Source organism: Pleurodeles waltl, chromosome 5 (assembly GCF_031143425.1).
Source record: "Pleurodeles waltl isolate 20211129_DDA chromosome 5, aPleWal1.hap1.20221129, whole genome shotgun sequence".
Lineage (NCBI taxonomy): Eukaryota > Metazoa > Chordata > Amphibia > Caudata > Salamandridae > Pleurodeles > Pleurodeles waltl.
In genome coordinates this window covers 756,424,826-756,441,020 of record NC_090444.1, presented here as the reverse complement: position 1 = coordinate 756,441,020, position 16,195 = coordinate 756,424,826, and the positions used below count along the sequence as shown (strand labels likewise).

General features: G+C 47.9%; 1 protein-coding gene across 2 annotated transcripts in view; it reads left to right on the top strand.

The window, feature by feature from the left end:
* SYNE1 (spectrin repeat containing nuclear envelope protein 1) overlaps window positions 1-16,195 on the top strand; it is a 1,478,055-nt gene that overhangs the window by 1,154,090 nt on the left and 307,770 nt on the right. For both annotated transcript variants that reach the window (XM_069234720.1, XM_069234721.1), the window contains one exon: window positions 272-427. In XM_069234720.1, coding sequence (XP_069090821.1) covers window positions 272-427 — 156 coding nt within the window. The remainder of the gene's footprint in view (window positions 1-271; window positions 428-16,195) is intronic.

Genomic DNA, 16,195 nt, shown 5'->3' with positions numbered 1-16,195 from the left:
TTTTTGACTGATTTTTTGTTACTGCCCTTTTTTAAGTGAGACCCTCAATTTCGGTATTTTACGTTGACATGCATGTGCTAGTAAAAGAAAGCTGAAATTTTCTAAAATACTTTTCCTTAGGCCGTCATGTTCCTTAGACCATCTTGTAATATCCGCTTTTGGATGCTCCATGGTTGACTGCCTTAATAGTTCTGTAATTCCAAACTCCTTATATTATAGCAGGTAAAATGGTCTTTCTTCAACATAACATTTACCACATGTGTGCCTACAGATCCAGCTCCTGGAAGGCTTGCTGGAAGCTTGGACACAATATGAAAGCAGCGTTCGCAGCCTGAAAACCTGGTTTGACACTCAGGAGAAAAGACTGAAGAAGCAACACAGCATTGGAGACCAGGCTGCAGTTCAGAACAGCCTAAAGGAGTTCCAGGTAAACTTTGAACTATGGCTGCAAAAACATTAGGTTTTGAGCATGTGTGGCTGTAGGGACTCATGCTCTGCATACTCCTGACATCTAGAGTTGGACTCAGACATATGTAATTTGTTTTTTCTTCGAAGAAGCCTTTTTACTTTCTTGGCAACGCACATACCCACCATCTCCATTGTTAGATTTGTTTTTTTCTGCTATCGGTTTCAGACATGTACCAATCGAAATCTGTGTTCAGCACCTAACAGTATTTACCACTGGACCCGCTTGATCACTCAACTCACATGCTTATGGAAAAAACTCACTACGTCGGATCTTCCATCCCATTTTCTGTCTCTTCTTGATGTGCACTGAATACTGAGCTTTTCTCAGTGTCTCCCCACCAGGGCTTCGGCCTCTCATCTTGAGAATCCCATCAATGAGAATGCAAGGCCAGTGATGGGAAGATCGCCGTTTCAATGCTAACCCCAGTGCCGGTCCAAGTTCCCAAAGATGACCATCATCAAATGTGCAATCCCTGCCTCTCTCAAGCACAGCAACGCCAGGTGCCTGGCCTGTCTTACCTTCTAGTTAAAGAAGACTCTTTAGTGTTGATGCGAGCGGAGAATGCAGAGGCAGGAGTCCAGTGTCACGCTAATATCCTGGGGGGGACAGTGTAGAACCAGAAGAAGCAGTTAGCCCCTTAGAGGCCCAGCTGGTCCAGTCCAGTTCAGAGGCGATCTCACTGTCTGAGGCCAAGGGAGAACAGCAGCAAGGCCATGAGACTTCACAGCCATGGAAGACTTCCACCGGAAGTATGATTGGCACCCATACACAACTCACTCCTGCACAGTGGCCATATGTACAGCCAGAGCATCGCCCCAGAGGGGGTTAGGGATCGAGCGAAAAGCTTAACAACCTGTTGGGCCACCATTGCCTTCGGACCATGGTCGGCACCAACAAAAAGACAATGCTTCCTCTTCTTGCCACAAAAATCCTGCACAGTCCTCGACACCGGTACCCAAGCTGACACTGGCACAAAAACAACATCGACACCTAGACCCACATCAGTGCCAAAACCAGCCTAAGGTTCAAAAACACAGATGATAAGGATTAATTTGGTGTCAAAAACACTATAAACGGACAGTTCAGAATATTTGGAGTAACCTATGCTCCAGCACCTACATGAGACGTTACATGCACACCAAAAGTATCTGTTTGTACACCCCCAGACAGGCAAGATCCACAAAGCTGCCGTACAAAATTGATATTTGAGAAGATTGCGTTGGAACCTCTTCTACTGCCCCCCCTCCAAGCATAGAAGACACATGGCCATGGGTGCTAGCCCCCTCCAAGCTCAACCTCCCCTTCCTTCACAACCACTATATCATGCTGCACTTCCTTCGTATTCACCGGATGGGGTCACCCACTCTTCTCATGGGCTGGCAGCTCACCCCACCATGCAGATTCCTATCATGCATCCTATGACCTTAAGCATGTGGGATGATCCGTGGCTTGACTATAGCCTTGATCCCTTGGGTGAAACAGTCCTGGATCTGTATCCAGCCAAGCCTTTTATCCACTCCACTGCCTATACTCCTGTGCAGTATAAGCAGTGTGGGCAAGAGCTAGTAGAGGAGGGGAAAACCATATCTAATTGCACTTTGTGCTTCACCATAGATGTGGCCAACACCAAGGCCAGAGAAGTAAACAGCAATATCCTGGTCAGAAGTCACGCCTCACTCAGTGTCTCTGGCTTCAAACCAGAAGTACAGCAGCATCTGCAAAACCTGTCATTCGATGGTGAGCATCTCTTCGAACTACAGGTGGACCATATGCTGGAAAAACTTAGAAAAAACACAGACACAGCTAAAGCTATGGGTACCCTTCACACATCTACTTCAAGAGGGCTCTCAACACCCCTGGAGTCAACATGAGATTTCAGAGCGGCCTACAGAGGCAAAACACCAGGGCTAAGGGAAAAGAACACGCATGTAAATGAACCTCCTCCTTTGGCCTCCACTTTTATCACACAACATCTGTTAGTGGCAGACTAGAAGGGTTTTTTCCTCGCTGGGAAGAGATTACCTCCAATCATTCGTTTCTCTCCATCACAGAATATTGCTATTGCCTCAAACTCCTCTCAACCCCACCAAAGTTCCCACTCTGAAAACACACCCTCAGTTTCTAACACCAGCCCGTTCTTGAGAAGGAGGTTCAGGTGCTCATCTCCAAAGGAGCCGAAGCACAGCACGGCAAGCTGGTATACTCCCTATACTTCCTCATCCCCAAAAACGATGAGGCTTTGAGGATTATTCTCGATCTAGGGTCTCTCAACAAGCATATCCACTCAGTATATTTCCACATGGCCACTCTGCAGGATGTCATCCCACTGATTCAGCAAAGTAATTTCATCACCGCACTCGATCAGAAGGACACCTGCGGCCACATAACTTCCATCCTGCTCATCGCTCCTACCTGTCTTTTATGGTAAGCGGGCAACATTATAAATTCAAAGTGTTGCTTTTTGGTGTCACCACAGCCTCCAGGGTATTCACCAAATGCTTAGGTGTGGTATGCACCCAGATCACAAAGGGCAGTACTGACATGTTTGCCTACCTCAACGTTTAGCTGATCAAAAATGCAAGCAAACAACAGTGTCTCCAAGCCACTTACTTCACAGATTGTGATCCATTGTTAGTACCAGCAAGTCTCACCTCCAGCCACTTCAGATCCAGACCCTCCTGGGGGCCATTCTCAGTGCAGTCATTGACAAGATCTACCAAGGTCAAGCCAAGCCATGGTGCGGGTATTCCAGCAGATACTGCCTCTTTTTCACCCAGATCGTCAACTCACAGAACAGTGGTGCACCACCTTGGGATGATGCCTGGCTGTGCATGCATCTGCTACAACAGCACAATGGTCATCGGTGGAAGGTCACTTGGAAGATCTAGTGTTGATACATGTTCTTTATTGATTCTGACTCCTGTTCACATTACACTAGAGGTAAAGGTCTCTGCTCGTGTTAATGTTATTCCCCTAACATTGCAGATTTCTCTTCAATCTTCATAAATCAATGTCAACATTGTCTATTCTTCATGCAGTTCACCTACCAAAAATTTAAATTTTATGTATGAAAATAGTGTATTTGCATTAAAAGAAACTGAAGAAAAAACGTTTTACCCTGTTCGTGAAACTCCTTAAAAGATTTCCAAATATGAGTCTCCTGTCACACTATATGCTGTACTTGGGCTAGGAAATTCAGTTTGATTATGTGTTGCGATTCCTCCTATTAGAATACTGCCCGTGTGCCACACTGAATTCAGGAATGTTTCACCAGCAATCGTCTCTCGTACCACTAGGTTGTGTTGTGCGGCTCTGCATTACCTCCATACCTCCCAATAAGTGTTGAAACAGAGCTGTATATAGGCATCAGCCCTGCATGCTGTCATCAGTTCCTTTATTTCAGCGCCTTCTGATATGGATCTGGAGCACCACTGCCATCATCAGACCTCTGAAAAATCTGGTGTGCTAGCGAACGATGTACCCTCCTGAGACTACAGGTTTTAAACCATGCTACAACTATAGGAAACAGATGTTGGACATCTGCGTTAGGTGTGTCTCTGGTGTTTAGACTTGAGGTACAAACTGAAGTGGCTCTGGTAAGTCAAAATCAAAGTCCAAACATGAGCACAAGAAAGCGAAGTAGCCTCGATCTCTGTCCAAAGAGAAGGCGGAGGGTGTCACTATGCCACTTGCACTATTTCCAGATCTATGGTTTCGGTTCAACAATCTGATAAAGACTTCTAGTTGCAGATTCCTTACCTTAGAATTTCCCTGAGTCATCAGTCTGGATCCGGAGATTTTTTTGTGCAGTGCCCCTGTGCTCTGTCCGGTGGCGTCGGTTGGCTTCTCGTCCGTTGTCGGCATCCTATATAGGCACCCCCCCCTGCACTGATGTTACTTCTTTTCTTTCCACACCAGTCAGTGCTGATCCGAAGATGAGCTACCCCTCAGTCACTTTTTGACTTTTTGAGTGTCTACACTACTGGTGCGTCGAGGATATTGTCACATAAGACAGAGTTCAAGCCCTGCGGCTCCTGTCATTCGGTGATGTACATGACGTATCCGCACCTTGTGAGCTTGTGGTGTTTGGAGGGCGACCACGGCCCGAAGTCGGGCTCCGAGTGTTGGGCCATGAATCCGAAAGCTTTAAGGGAGCGGTCCTTAAACTCCTTGCAGCTGGGCACTTGGCTCTGTGTCGCTTATGATCTCTGTCGAGAGGAAGGTCCCGAGAACAGTCGCGGAGCCCTCATTCTTCGTCAACCTGCTTCAAGCCCTCAGGATGGTCGGGTAAGAGGAATAAGAAGAAGCTGAAGAAGAAAAAGTGTTCTTCAACTTCAAATCATATGTCGGCAGGCGGGACAGGGGAAAAAAAGCATCAGTGCTCAAGGCCTCTGTCCTCGGATCCTTCATCTGCGTCGGCTCCACTCCGTATGATGGAGGATCACTTGGCTCTTCCCCACAAGGAGGTTACAGCTTTCTTGGCCAAGGGAGCAATGGAGAGAGTCCCTGTGCCAGAAGTAGGTCATGGTTGTTATTCTTGCTACTTTTTGGTACCCATAAAGGACAAGGGTCTGCACCCTAGTCTCGACCTTCATTCCCTCAAGCTCTTTCTCAAAAGGAAAAGGTTAAAATGCTCATTCTGGCTCGGGTCTTATCTGCCCCGGACCCAGGAGACTGGATAGAAGCGTTGGACTTGCAGGACGCTTATTTTCACATTCCCGCCCTGCCTGCCCACATACGTTACTTACGGTTCACGGTGGGCCACAAGCACTTTCAGTTCATTGTGCTCTCCTTTGGCCTTACCAGTGCCCTTTAGGTGTTAACAAAGTTGATGGCGGTGGTCGCTGCTCATCAGCGCAGGTTAGGGGCTTCAGTCTTTCCCTACCTCGATGACTGGCTATTTAAGGCGGCCGTGCCCCAGGCGGTTGTCTCCCACCTTCAGACTACAGCCGACCTCCTTCATTTGCTGGAGTTCACTATAAATGTGCTGAAGTCACACCTGACTCCCTATCAGACGCACCCATTGATCGGAGCTGTTTTTGACAAAATGCAGTTTCAGGCTTATCCACCCGAATGGCGAGTTCAGGATATTCAGGCTATGATGCCAGTGTTTCTGCCTGTAGTCTTGATTTTGGTGAGAATGACTCTGAGGCTGCTCGGCCTTATGGCCTCCTGTATCCTGTTGGTGAATCATGCCACAGGTGGCATATTCTGGCTCTGCAGTGGAACCTGAAGTTCCAGTGGGCGCAGCATCAGGGGAATCTCTCAGACATGGTCCAGATCTCAGAGGGAACTGCACACGATCTGCAGTGGTGGCTAATGAATCACAATTAGATTGGAGGCCGATCCTTCTTCCTTCCCTGCCAAATCTGACAGTAGTGACAGGTGTGTCACTCCAGGGATGGGACAGCCACTTGGGAAAGGCAGAGATCAGAGGCATCTGGTCTCCGGCAGTGTCCGGACTCCACATCAACCTTTCGGAGCTCCTGGCGATCAAGCTGGCATTAAAAGCTTTTTTTCCGTCTCTCAAAGGGAAAGTAGTGCAGGTGTTCACAGACAACATCACTGCCATGTGGTACAGCAACAAGGAGGGCAGGTGGGGTCGTAAACCCTTTGTCAGGGGGCTGTGCGCCTCTGGACGTGGCTGGAGCATCAGGGCATTTCCCAGGGGGTTCAACGCCTGGCAGGCTCTCTTAACACCAGAGCGGTCAAACTCAGCCAACACTGCCTGGTCGATCATAAATGGCACCTTCATCTGCAGGTGGTGCAAGGTCTCTTTCATCAGTGGGAAGAGCCTTGGTTAGATCTGTTCACCCCTGCAGAATACACGTAATGTCAGCAGTTTTTCACATTGGCGTCTCCAAGGCAGCAATCGCTCGGCAACGCTTTTGATAATGATTGGTGCTCAGGCCTCCTGAATGCCTTTTCACCCATAACACTTCTGCCCAGAGTTCTCAAGAAGATAAAGAACAACTGGGCCCAAGTAATCCTTGTGGATCTGGACTGGGTACAAAGAGTCTGGTATCCCAACCCTTTTGAGCCTGGCCATCGATAATTCGATCAGACTGCCCCTTCGAGCAGCAGGGGATGGTTCTCCACCCAAACCTGTCCAGTCTCTGCCTTCTTGTATTAAGACAAAACGTGGCTTCTACTCTGCTACTGCAGAGTGGAAGAGTAGTTTTAAACTACTGTCTCAACTTTGCGATTTTAAGTAATGGCAAAGCCTACTCCTCCTTTTTTGATGTACAGAAGTCACTCCTAGGACACGCCTAGCAAGCCCTAAGGCAAGGTGTTGAATATTAAGACGTGGAGCATGTGTTCTACCTGTTCCAACAGTACAAACCTTCAATTGTTGTTTTTACTGTGGAAGAGGTGGGTGCAGCGTCGCAGGCTGCCACAGCAGCCGTACTAAGTTCTGATTGAATCTACTAACGTGAATACTGCAAGATATGAAACAACTTGTTACATTAAGTCTGACTAGATGCTCAATTAATTAAACCTGTTGCAGTGTGCAACTTTTACAAAGTTGCCACTTTGTTGCCCTAAATTCCCTATGCCTGTCTAAGTTTGCATGCAGGGCCTGTCCTTCAGACAGCTTTCTGTCCTCCTGGGGAGATGTGCAAATGACTTCCAGGAAAGGAGACAGTGAGGGCCTGCGTGGGAGATGTGTTACTTCTTCCTGGCAGGTTGCCACATGGGTGTTAGCCCAAAAGGCAAGCTTCAAAGAAGAAGCCGCCCTTGACAGGCAGATGGTAAACCCTTGAGAGAGGGGCTGCTCTATGGTTGAGTTATATACAGAGTGGCAATTGCGAAAGCGACGGAAAACCAGTAGTCAGACTGGTTTATCAGGGATGTGTAGTCCCTTTGGTAGGGCTAGGGAGCTCTGTACACCAAGAGGGTTTCTGCCAGGTTGGAACGGAACAGAATGGTGCATCCTAGGAAAGCCAAATGCCACAGTTTGCAGGAAGTAGTCATCAGGAGGAAGGGAACCTTGTAGTCTGTTTTCTGAGCATGAAAAGGGCACCCCGGACACCCAGAACTCAGATCACGTGGACTACAGAAGACGACCAAAGAAGGACAGTCCGGCTGCACCAAGGTCCCCGTGATGAGAGACTCCACTGTTGTGGACTGCACAAGGTGGCTACTAAAGGAGAATGGACTGCACCTACTGTGTTCTGTTCATGTAGAAGTCCTTGTTCCCGAGCCCAACTGAAATAGGAGACCTCATGGGTCAGTCGGCTGACCTCCTGTTCACAGCACAGGTCCTCAACAGCCTAAGAGGCCAGCTGTTGCAAGTTGGTAGCCCAAATCTTTGCATCACTGCTGCTCGCCACATTGCAGCACCAGACACCAGGACCCAATGCTCACAGTTGCACTCAAGTCTGCTGACCTGGGAGAGTCATCAAAGTGCATCTTTGTTACCCAGAAGAAAAGCTGTCACCCAGAAAATAATTTGGTTGTAACCGCAATACCAGGCAAATGGTAGCCCAGTGGCAACTGGACTTCTACCAGGACCAAGAGGTCTTCACACCCCCTCTGGCCAGGACTGGCTCACCACGTTCATGGCCAAGGAGTAACCGCAGAAAAAAAACCATTTACCGCATTGTATCCACAGCATACTTGTGCATCTTCAGTATCCTGTATTGCTTGGATCAGGACCACATTCAGAGAAACCTATAACAAGAGGACAAAGGTGTCTGGAATTGACTAAGACTGCTTCTCCTGCTGAGGTATCTGTTTCTGAGGACCTTGCTGGTTCCCTTTACTGGCTCTATGATGGAGTTGGCCGCCTAAAGTAACTGAATTGGTACTTACCAAAGTTTTTCTTGAAAAAGTTTCCAAGTGTCCAGTTGTTGAATTTGCCAGTGCTTGTTTGCAAATATGTGAAAAAGTGCATATTTACTATACCTTATAATTGCTGTATCTCTGGAACTTTCCAGTGATTTTTTTCTTTGTGTTGTCTAAAAATACATAAAAATACAGTGCATTTTTATAAATGGTTATCAGATTTCTTGTGTGTCTTGTATATTTCTTCTTCAGTTGTTTTGGTCCTGTTTAAATGCTTAACACTAGTACTTTTGTGCAAATCTGACTGATCAGTGCTATAGCTCTCTAGGGTTGAGCTAGGAGTTTCACAAACTAAACCTAGTACCAATGGATTGGTAAGTGTATTACAGGGTAAGGCTGCACATCCACACCCTATAATACTCCCCATTTCCTTACATAACCCATTTGTCTGAAATTAAAGGCCTTCATGCCATCCAACAACAGAAAGGTTTTGCAGGTTCTCATGGGTGACACCACCACCATGTGATAGTGCTTCGGGGAGGGTGGAGTGGGGTCCTGGGTCATGTGCCTAAAGGCTTTACAACTTTGGAGTTGGCTGAAGCAGCAGAGCGTTTCCCTCATCATGAACCACCTGGTAGAATAGCAAGGCGGACAAGCCCTGCTCATGGCACCTGGCGGATGTTGAATGGTGTCTACTTCCTGAGATGACTCAGGTCATCTTCCAACAGTGCAGAGAATCCTTGCCATTTATGTTCGTCACTGTCGAGAACCTAAAGATTTGCATGTTTGAGTTTCCAGGAAGAGACTTACTAGGAGATGCATTCCAACTGGAATGGAACTCAGGACTCTTTTACGCCTTGCGCCCACTGCACCAAGTTTTGAAAAAATGAGGAACAACCAAGCCCAGGTTAAAATATGCCCTCCAATCAGGTTACCACTTTTTGAGAATCTTTTGTTGCAGCAGAAGGAGTGGAGGGTCCTTCTTTCAAATCTTCACATTCTGCATCTCCATGCATGGAGATTGAGCAGTGGCAATAACTGCATTTGATCTGCCACCCAAGTGGTAGATTTTATCCTTGCTGCTAGGTACCCTTATACAATGTCCATTTACTCTGTCCACTATTACAGATTGTGACCTGGTGTGGTCTCAGCAAGATACACCCTTTGCAACCAAACTGTCAGATATTGTATTGTTTGTTTTGCCTTTAGCCCAGGAAGGCCTTGCTTTGGGCACTACAAAAAGTTATTTGTTGGCCCTTTCAACCTTTTTGAATTTGTGGGACCAACCGTCCTTGTTTAATTTAACCTGTTATGATGTGATTTAATAAAGGTTGGAAACCCATGCTCCTTCCCACATTCTTTGTGATGCCACAATGGGACCTGAACTTAGTCTTGACGTTTCTTGTATGCAAGCTGTAGGAGGCTGGCATGGCTTGTAGTGGGTACCAGAGGTACTTACACCTTGTGCCAGGTCCAGTTATCCCTTATTAGTGTAGTAGAGGTGTTTCTAGCAGCTTAGACTGAAAGAATGTAGCTATGGCAAAGCAGATTAGGCTGAACTAGGAGACATGTAAAGCTCCACCTATACCACTTATATCATATGCACAATATCATAAGAAAACACAATACACAGTTACTAAAAATAAAGGTACTTTATTTTTATGACAATATGCCAAAAGTATCTCAGTGAGTACCCTCAGTATGAGGATAAGATATATACACAAGTTATATGTACACAAACCAAAATTAGGTAAGTAATAGCAAGAAAAGTAATGCAAACAGAGTAGAATCACAATAGGTTGCAATAGGAGCACATAGGCATAGGGGCAACACAAACCATATACTCCAAAAGTGGAATGCGAACCACGAATGGACACCAAACCTATGTGAGCTTGTAGAATGTCGCTTGGACTGTAAGAAACCAGTGAGGGTTAGAAAAATACCCCACCCCAAGACCCTGAAAGGTAGGTGTAAAGTGCACCTACTACCCCCAGAGAGCACAGAAGTCGTGATAGGGGGATTCTGCAGGAAGGACAAACACCAGCAATGCAACAACAGTGTATTTCCGGACCTGAGTACCTGTAAGACAAGGGGACCAAGTCCAATAGTCGCGACAGTGTCAAGAGTGGGCAGGAGCCCAGGAAATGCCAGCTGAAGGTGCAAGGAAGCTGCCACCGGTTGGAAGAAGCTTGGAGTTCTGCAAGAAAGAAGAGGACTAGGAACTTCTCCTTTGGAAGACGGATGTCGCACATCACGATGAAGCTTGCAGAGGTATTCCAACGCAGAAAGACCGCAAACAAGCCTTGCTAGCTGCAAGGGTCGCGGTAGAGGTTTTTGGGTGCTGCTGTGGCCCAGGAGGGACCAGGATGTCGCCACTTGGAGGAGGAGACAGAGGGGGCGCCCAGCAACTCAGTGAGCCCTCACAGAAGCAGGCAGCACCCGCAGAAGTACCCTAACAGGCACTTAGAAGAAGAGTGAACCAGAGTCCACACGAAGTCACAAAAGGGAGTCCCACGATGCCGGAGGACAACTCAGAAGGTTGTGCACTGCAGGAAGGAGTGCCGGGGACCCAGGCTTGGCTGTGCACGAAGGAAATCCTGGAAGAGTGCACAGGAGCCAGAGCAGCTGCAAATCACGCGGTTCACAGCTTTGTAGTCTAGCGTGGGGAGGCAAGGACTTACCTCCACCAAACTTGGACTGAAGAGTCACTGGACTGTGGGAGTCACTTGGACAGAGCTGCTGTGTTCCAGGGACCACGCTCGTCAGGATGAGAGGGGACCCAGCGGACCAGTGTTGCAGTCTTTTGGTGCCTGCGTTAGCAGGGGGAAGATTCCGTCGACCCACGGGAGATTTCTTCGGAGCTTCTGGTGCAGGGTGAAGTCAGGCTACCCCCAGAGCATGCACCACCTGGAAACAGTCGAGAAAGCCAGCAGGATTAGGCGCTACAATGTTGCTGGTAGTCGTCTTGCTACATTGTTGTGGTTTTGCAGGCGTCCTGAGCAGTCAGCGGTCGATCCTTTGGTAGAAGGTGAAGAGGGAGATGCAGAGGAACTCTGATGAGCTCTTGCATTCGTTATCTAAGGAATTCCCCAAAGCAGAGACCCTAAATAGCCAGAAAAGGAGGTACCTGGGAGGTACTGGTCAGGGGAGTGGTCACTCCCCTTTTCTTTGTCCAGTTTCGCACCAGAGCAGGGCTGGGGGATCCCTGAACCGGTGTAGACTGGCTTATGCAGAGAAGGGCACCATCTGTGCCCATCAAAGCATTTCCAGAGGCCAGGGGAGGCTACTCCTCCCCAGCCTTCACACCTATTTCCAAAGGGAGAGGGTGTAACACCCTCTCTCAGAGGAAATCCTTTGTTCTGCCTTCCTTGGCCAGGGCTGCCTGGACCCCAGGAGGGCAGAAACCTGTCTGAGGGGTTGGCAGCAGCTGCAGTGGAGACCCCGGAAAGGCAGTTTGGCAGTACCCGGGTACTGTGCTGGAGACCCGGGGGATCATAGAATTGTCCCCCCAATACCAGAATGGTATTGGAGTGACAATTCCATGATCTTAGGCATGTTACATGGCCCTGTTCGGAGTTACCATTGTGACGCTATACATAGGTAGTGACCTATGTATAGTGCACGCGTGTAATGGTGTCCCCGCACTCACAAAGGCTAGTGCCAGGGTGCCCACACACTAAGTAACTTTGCACCCAACCTTCACCAGGTGAAGGTTAGACATATAGGTGACTTATAAGTTACTTAGGTGCAGTGGTAAATGGCTGTGAAATAACATGGGCGTTATTTCACGCAGGCTGCACTGGCAGGCCTGTGTAAGAATTGTCAGAGCTCCCTATGGGTGGCAAAAGAAATGCTGCAGCCCATAGGGACCTCCTGGAACCCCAATACCCTGGGTACCTCAGTACCATATACAAGAGAATTATATGGGTGTACCAGTATGCCAATGTGAATTGGTAAATTTAGTTACTAGCCTGTTAGTGACAAATTTGGAAAGCAGAGATAGCATAACCACTGAAGTTCTGGTTAGCAGAGCCTCAGTGAGACAGTTAGGCATCACACAGGGAACACATACAGGTCACAAACTTATGAGCACTGGGGTCCTGGCTAGCAGGATCCCAGTGACACATAACAAACATACTGACAACATAGGGTTTTCACTATGAGCACTGGGCCCTGGCTAGCAGGATCACAGTGAGACAGTGAAAACACCCTGACATATACTCACAAACAGACCCAAAGTGGGGGTAACAAGGCTAGAAAGAGGCTACTTTCCTGCACAAGACCTTCAAGCAGATGATGCTTGTGCCCTTCAAGCACCTGTTGCTTGTGTCTTCTAACTCTAAAAAAAACACTTGTTGCATGAATGAACTAGTGGCGCTGCTGGTGCAACCACCTTTTCTGATGAAACTTATGCAGCAGACTTGAAGGGCCTTCTTGCCTAAACTAATGACTCCCTTCTGAGTATGCCTTTTCCCTTTCACATGGCTGAGCCCCAAAAAGGACTTTATACTTTTATGTTGATTGTGCCAAGAACCACTTAATCAGCTTTTCTGTGGGCCGAAACAAGGGAAGGCTGTGCAGAAGAGGTCCCTGTTTAGGTGGATAGTCCTCTGTAATAGGATCTGCTATGCACTGGCACCTTTTGCAATGACACAGCCAAGGCCCCAACGGATTCCTGAATGTACTGGGCTCTCTCTGACATGTGGCAGAACAAACATCCTAATCTGACTGAGTACTCATTCTACTCACCGGTTCATGGCCTCTAGGTCCAACTAAATAAAATATACAGCAGCAATGCCGTTCTACTCTGGGCCTCAGGTGCTGAATACATGGGGAAAGCATATTCTGTCCACAACCCATTGCATATCTACATCTCTTGTGGTCGCTATAGACCCATTATCCCAACATGGAGGCTTCAGCTCACAGCCCTTTTTCATGCGTTCCGAACCATGATAGAGCAACACATAGACAGGTACTTCAAGGGAAACAAGGGCACCATGGATTTAATAACTAACAAGTTGGAAACATTCAAAATAGCCCTGATCTTAGGAAGACCCTGAACTCAGAGTTGGCCACCATACAAATGCAGTTACAATGATAAGACCCATTGGTCCAGAAAAGAATAGGAAGACCAATTGGCATGATTGACCGGTGGAGCAAAATGTTAAATAGACCCATCAGTTACAATGCCATGATTCCAAAAATTGCATGATTTCATGCCACATGGGGGACATGGCGTGTTTGAGGTGTGGGGGTACAAGGCAGGAAAGCTTCTGGTCTTGTTGATCTGACAGGACCAGAGGAGCTCCCCTGTCACCCTGACCAAGGATGAAAATGGGCAACCCAACTTGATATCAGTAAGAACTTCAATTTTTGCCCAACCTTATACTCCCTAACCTCTGAATAGAGGAACGATATGGGCGTGCCTGTATTGTAGTATATAACGTCTGGAATATCACACCTTGCTACAACTAAATCCATAGGCCCCAGCAGACTGCCCACTGAATTTTACAAGATATTTCTTGCGAGACTGACTCCCAGACTGCAAGCACTCTGTAACAAAGAATATGACTCATGGGTTGGAAAGTGGCCCTTTTTGACCTGGTCACCCCCACTGTTTGCCTGGTACATGATGCAATTTTGACTGAAAGTGCTCTGAGTTCCTGCAAACCAGGCCCCCAGTGAAAGATCTATTTTCCTAAAGCTGTACAATTGTTCCCTCATGGCACTATCGTTGGTCCCACTGTAACTCCCTAGTAAATGGCACCCCCTGGTACCTAGGGCACGGGTACCAAAGAGGGTCCCCAAGGGCTGCACCATGTATTGCTCCACCCTCAGGGACCCCTCATTTAGCAGACCTAGACTGCCATTGCAGGCTGTGTGTCTTGGTGCAGCTAGAAGTGAAAACACAACATAGCACACAGCTGCATGACATGCCCCCTAAACACTGCATGTAATATATGTAAGTCACCCATGCAGCAGGCCTTACAGCCCTAAGGCAGGGTGATTACATTGCATGCAAGGATGTATCTGCATGAGCGGATATGCCCCTGCTATGTCTTTGTCCATTCTTAAACATAGTGAGTGAACAGGGAAGCCATTTCAAGACACTGGTCATTACGCAATCCCCAGCTACATGATGGCTTCAATGAAACTAGGGATGTTTGGCATAAAACATTTTGTATTAATAAGTCCTCACTGATGCCAGTGATAGATTTAATAATATATGCACCCAGAGTGCACCTTAGAGGTGCCCCCTGAAATCCCAACAACTACCTGGGTGTGGAGTGACCAGTTTCAGCCAGCCTGCCACCCCCAGACATGAGTCTTACTCCCCAAGAGTGAGAGCCTTTGCTCTCAGGGTTGTCATAAACCAAGCCTGCTCTGGGAGAGGTGATTACACACCCCACCCAACTGGATGGCCTGCAACTCTGTATTCCAAGGCAGGGGGCTTCAAAGAAGCCAACCATCCCTTGTATGCAGATCTGGCTTCCTTCACAAGGGAGATGCAAACTCCACTGCCCCAGGGCCCATTTGGCACCTGGACAGGTGGGATATTTAGTATTCAGGGAGGTGTGTCCACCCCTCAGGCTAGTCCCACCCCTAAGGTACACTGCCTGAAGTGGACACAACTTTAAAAAACCTGCCATCTTGCGGTTGGCATATTTAAGAAGTCTGGGACAGGGTTATGCCCACTTTCTACACGAAGTGGTCATATAGGGGACGTAGTGACCCAAGGGTCTGTAGCCCATTGCCCACTACCCTATACCCCCTTAACACCTCTAAATGCAGTATTTAGGAGACCCTCTGGCACCAGAAAAGCAGATCCTGCCAACTTAAGAGGACCAAGGACACTGAATAGCCATAAAAGTAGAGAGGAGAGAAGAAGCAGCCGACCCGGTAGCAGCCCCGCTAGCCTGTCTGCATCCCTAGTCAAAAACTGTGCCAAAGTCTGCAGCTGTTGACTGTAGAAACCCCAGGGGACTGCCCGCCTTTGATAAAGACTCAAGATCTCCCTTGAACAGCTGACCTATTCTCCTCCAAACTCCAAAGAATAGACTCTGAGGGCTCCATAATGGCCAAACCCTGACACCTGAAGCCACCACTGCACCTGTCGGCTCCAGCCTGAGTTGAAATGGGTCACTGGTACCAACAAGGTCTCCCAGCCCTCCTGAGTTTGAGTCCATCATAGTGTCACCCCTCCTGGACTCCCCGACTACGCTTTCAGCCTCTGCACGCTGTCCCCCTCTATCGTGAATGCTCTGGTAAGGAAAAGAAGACACCTCTGCACCTGTCGCATATAGCAGGGCATATATAAGAGGACCAAAGGTGTCTACCTGTGCTGAGCATTGTGAGGCCTGAGCCCGGCCCTTGGTTCAGCCCGACTGGCTTCCTAGTGAGAGCCTGCAGCCTCTTTTCACAGTGACTGATCTCCATTTAAACTCATTGGGCACCCAAAGCTGTTTTGCATCCTGCAACCGGTCACCCCAATGCCCTTGGTGGTGTACTGCTGGTGCTGCCTTGGACCTTGCCCACCACTCACCTTAACTCCTGTAGATTGGTCTTGTAAGTCGCTGTACTCAACCTGTTTGCAGAACTTGTTCTTCCTCCCATAGGATAACATTGCAGAACTCAGAAGTTGCATGAGGTGCCCACTTTTTAAATTGAAAATAATTTATATTTAAAAACACACTTACCTGAACAATTTCTCTCTGATGCCTAAACGTATATAAAGATACTTGCTATTTTTATAAATTGGTGTGGAACTCCTTCTTGAGTCACGTGTTTCATTTATTGACTATTGTGTGTATTTGTAGGTGCCTTGCACTCCTGTGTGCTAAGCCTAAGGCTGCTCGGCCACACTACCGCCTAATAGAGCACTTTGGGACTGCACAGCAAGCCCCTGTCCAATGGTGGGGGAACCCCTGGACTCATTAC